Source organism: Athene cunicularia (genome assembly GCF_003259725.1).
Source record: "Athene cunicularia isolate RWA chromosome 2 unlocalized genomic scaffold, athCun1 chr2_part1, whole genome shotgun sequence".
Lineage (NCBI taxonomy): Eukaryota > Metazoa > Chordata > Aves > Strigiformes > Strigidae > Athene > Athene cunicularia.
This window is the reverse complement of record NW_020799095.1, coordinates 152,524,225-152,528,471: the sequence shown is the minus strand read 5'-3', so window position 1 is coordinate 152,528,471 and position 4,247 is coordinate 152,524,225. Positions and strand designations below refer to the sequence as shown.

At 50.7% G+C, this 4,247-nt stretch overlaps 1 protein-coding gene across 1 annotated transcript in view; it reads right to left on the bottom strand.

The window, feature by feature from the left end:
- RHPN1 (rhophilin Rho GTPase binding protein 1) overlaps positions 1 to 4,247 on the bottom strand; it is a 28,175-nt gene that overhangs the window by 12,742 nt on the left and 11,186 nt on the right. Inside the window, exon 3 of the mRNA XM_026842850.1 lies at positions 1,394 to 1,522. Coding sequence (XP_026698651.1) covers positions 1,394 to 1,522 — 129 coding nt within the window. The remainder of the gene's footprint in view (positions 1 to 1,393; positions 1,523 to 4,247) is intronic.

Genomic DNA, 4,247 nt, shown 5'->3' with positions numbered 1-4,247 from the left:
AAAGGCGGCTCTAAGGTCTCCCCGGCGCCTTCTCTTCCCCAGCTGAACCCCCCAACTCTCTCAGCCTTTCCCCCCAGCAGAGCTGCTCCAGCCCTCGGACCATTCCCGTGTCCCTCCTCCGGCCCCGCTCCAACAGCTCCGTGTCTGTCCTGTGCTGGGGACCCCAGAGCTGGACGCGGGGCTCCGGGGGGTCTCACCAGAGGGGAGCAGAGGGGGACAATCCCCTCCCTCGACCTGCTGGCCACGCTGCTTGGGACACAGCCCAGCTTACAGTTGGCTGTCTGGGCTGCGAGGGCACATTTGCTGGGTCATGTCCCATGTTTTACCCACCAGTACCCCCAAGTCCTTCTCCTTGGGGCTGCTCTCCATCCACTCCTCCCCCAGCCTGTGCTGATACCGGGGATTGCCCCGACCCCTGGGCAGGACCTTGCACTTGACCTTGTTAAACTCCATGAGGTTCACATGGGTCCAGTTCTCGAGCTTGTCCAGGTCCCTCTGGATGGCATCCCACCCCTCAGGCGTGTCAACCGCAACAGGCAGTTGGTGTCACCAAATGCCATCCACCCATTCATCACGGGAAGGGAAGGAGCAGCAGTGGCTCCCACGTTGCTGCAGCGTCCCTGGGCTGTTCTGCCTCAGGGATTTCTGCTTTTCTCATCCAGAGAAACGGAGCTGCCGAGCCGCCCCGGCACGTTGGTTTGCTGCTGGCAAGCGTGCTAGGATTACTGCTCCGGTGAGTCAAGCCCAAGGTGGCTTGGTAAGCGTTTCAAAGCGACAGCGTTTCAATTAACAAAAGGTCTAACCTCGGAAAGAGAGAAAAATAACCTAATACCCTCGGTGGGAAAAGAAATCAGGGAATAATCTGCTCTGAGAACAGCTAGAACAGGAGGCTGGGCGCCTGAGCAGCCATGCCTTTAATTTCTTCTGCTAAATAGTCGTTTCACCTGGTGGAAAAAATTGATGCTCTGGTGGGATGGTCAGGAAAGAGGGATGATGCAAATGAAGATGGTTGTTTCTAACCTATTCCTCGTGCTTTGGGACATCAGTGTGCAAAGGATGCACCATCCATCCCCAAACATCTAAGTATCGGCTGGGAAAAGCTGTTGAGCTTGCTCTCATAGCTCTACGAATAAAACACCGGTGTTCCCAGGATGAAGAACCATTTCCAGCAAATTTGGCCCACGCCCAAGTCCTCCCCTTTCCCCAGCCACCACCTCGTGGTCCCTGCCAGAGGGTCAAGCCCTGTGCAGAGCAGAGAGGCAGAGGATTGGGTACAAGGAGAGAGGTTGGCTTGCTCCCAGAAAAAGCGAAAATGAAATTATCCTAACGATAAACGTAAAATCCCAACAGAGCAAGCTGCTCTTCCCACACCACAGGCAGCTGCCCGGTATACCTGTCGTTCTGGTACACGTCCACGCTGCTGTTCAGCTCCTCCAGCTCCTCCTTCAGCAGCTGCAGGTTGGAGTTCACGTAGCTCAGCTCCAGGGCAACCGTCTCTTTGACCTTATGGTTACTGGTGGCCCTGCAAGACAACACCGAGTGGATCAAACCTCCCCCATTTCGTCAATGACTATTTATCAGTGCTGGGTTGCATTAATAAATAGAGATTAAGTTATCCAGCGATGCAATACCATGTGCATCCATCCAAACCTTCCCGCAGAAGCATGCCTCTTGCTGTGCACGTGATCATCCAAGGGTTTGGGGTGGGAGAGACCTTTGGTGATCATCCAGTCCAACCCCCTGCCATGGGCAGGGACATCTTCAACCAGACCAGGTTGCTCAGAGCCCCGTCCGACCTGGCCTTGAATGTTTCCAGGGATGGGGCATCGACCACCTCTCTGGGCAACCTGGTCCAGTGTCTCATCACCTTCATCATAAAAAATTTCTTCCTTAGATCCAGTCTGAATCTGCTCTCTTTTAATTTAAAACCATTATGCCTTGTCCTGTCTCTGCAGGCTCTGGTAATACGTCTGTCCCCATCTTTCTTATAAGTCCCCTCTAAGTATTGAAAGGCCGCTCTAAGGTCTCCCTGGAGCCTTCTCTTCTCCAGGCTGAACCCCCCCCCGACTCTTTCTGCCTTTGGCGACCAGGGAAGCCAGCGCATCCAGCATGTCGTGGAGGTTGAGGCCAGGCAAAGCTCATTACAGTGTTGCACCCTGCTCAGATGAACCTGCTATTTGTGCCCCAGAGCAACCCTCCCCTTGCCCATCCACGCTCCCACCTCCAGTGCTGATCTAGATCTGGCTGTGAGCACTCAAGGTGCTCACCCACACCAAATAAAAGCGCTTAATGGTTGGGTTAGAGGCAGAAAAACTTATTTTCGGGTGCGAATGACCCTTCCGCAAGAGAAGAGGCTTGCTGGGCTTGCCCGTTAGTAGAGCTGGACCCTGTCCTCCCTTCCCCACTTTTGCACGTCGGTGGATGTAAACACCGAGGATTGATTTCAGCTGCCTGCTCCCAGAAAGACAAGCTCCCAGGCTGATATTAACCTTCTTATCTGCTCCGAAGGAAAGCAGGGAGAGATAACCCAGAGCTGACAGTGCGCAGTCATCGGATGAAAGGGGTCTGGCTGCTCGTGCTAAATCACGCCAGGCTCCAGGAAAAACAACACGTGCACGAGCTCTGCTCAGCCCGAGCACCTCTTTCACCCCCGTTTTGCAGAGTATGTTGTCTTTGATTTTTTTTTTTTTTTTTTTTTTTTTTTTTGTGGATAGCGTTCTTCAGGGGCCTTGCCCTGACCTGGCTCAAGGCAGTAGAAGGAGCTACGCTGTTTTTCTTTTAAGATGCTAGTCCTTTAGCATCTCCTCCCCTGACTCCCCTCTGCTGGGATTTCCCAAGACCAATGCATTTTTTTATTCTGAAAAAAAAACAAAGCAGGATCACAGCAGATCCAAAGATCTCTGGGGACGCTTCTGTTTAAACATCCTTCAGCATTTCTGCAGTTCCCCATACAGTACCAGCACAGTAATGACCCTCTTTCCATATAAACCATTATTTAGTCACTATTTTAGTCCTCCATCCACCACAACACCTTCAGGACACTTTTCTTCCAATATGAATTAAGGAGAGTTTCCCCTTCTTGATCCCAGCTGGCAACAGTACGTGTTTTGTTTTGTTTTGTTTTTTTTTAATTTCTTTCATTACCAATAGCTGATTTGCAACCCAGCAACACCAAGGTGAACATTTGCACATAGACAGGAGATATTTCCGAGCCGTGTTTTCACCCCTGCTCAGCAGCAGAAATATCACCCTCCGAAGCCTGCCTGCGCCCTGCAGGATTTTTCACACACGTGCAAAGTTTCTCCAGGACTCGTCACCAGGTTTTAAAGCCCGGTGTGGCTTTGGGGCACTTGAACCTGCACTCTGCAAGCGCCACGTGCAGCAGCGAAGAGCACAGCACCTCTCGGAGAGGAAATTTAGGGGAGCGCTCGGTCATTTCTGTGAGCAAACCATCACCGAGGCACTTTGTGCTCCTTGTCCAGGGCAAGCACTGATCTCCGTATGAGCACACAGAGCCTACGTGTCTCCATCAGCCTCCGCGGTGAAGTTATCAGCTGTTTGCTTCGCTAACCTCAAACAGATTTCTGATTTTTTTTTTTTAATTTCTTTTTAAGAAACTGGTTTATTGGCGACACCTTTATCTCCCCGATTGCTTCGCCCAGTGCCAGTATTTGAACAAGAATGGAAACTCTTTCCCCCTGCCTCTGCCTGTTTATTTATCCAGCAAACAAACCCTCTTAACACCACCAAGCAAACACCACGTACGTTTTTTCCAACACACCACTCACAGCAACCTCTCCAGGAAAGGAGACTGATACGCTGAACAGAACAGCTCAGGAGATTTTTTTTTTTTTTAAAGTATTGAGAGGCTTTTTTTTTTTTTTTTTCCTCCACAGAGGCAAAGAAACCAGCAAATCCAGCTGTAAACTCTGCTCCACACTGGGCAACCCACAACTTTATTCTGTTGGCGTTTGGCTCTGCCATAGAGAGATGCAAAGGAAGTTTCTCCGTGCAACTCGATTTTTAAGCAATAACCTTTAGACTTACGACATAATCCCCTCCCTCAGCCTTTAATTTCAGGCACAACTTTGATTTTCTTTCTTTCTCCCCCTAAGATTTCCCACATTTCATAAGCTCTAAGCACCGTAGCACCCAGAAACCCACATTATTACTCAGCTGACAAGTGGACTTGTGGGAGGGAGGAAAAGTGGCTGCTACCAAAGGACATTCAAAATGCTGATCCAGCG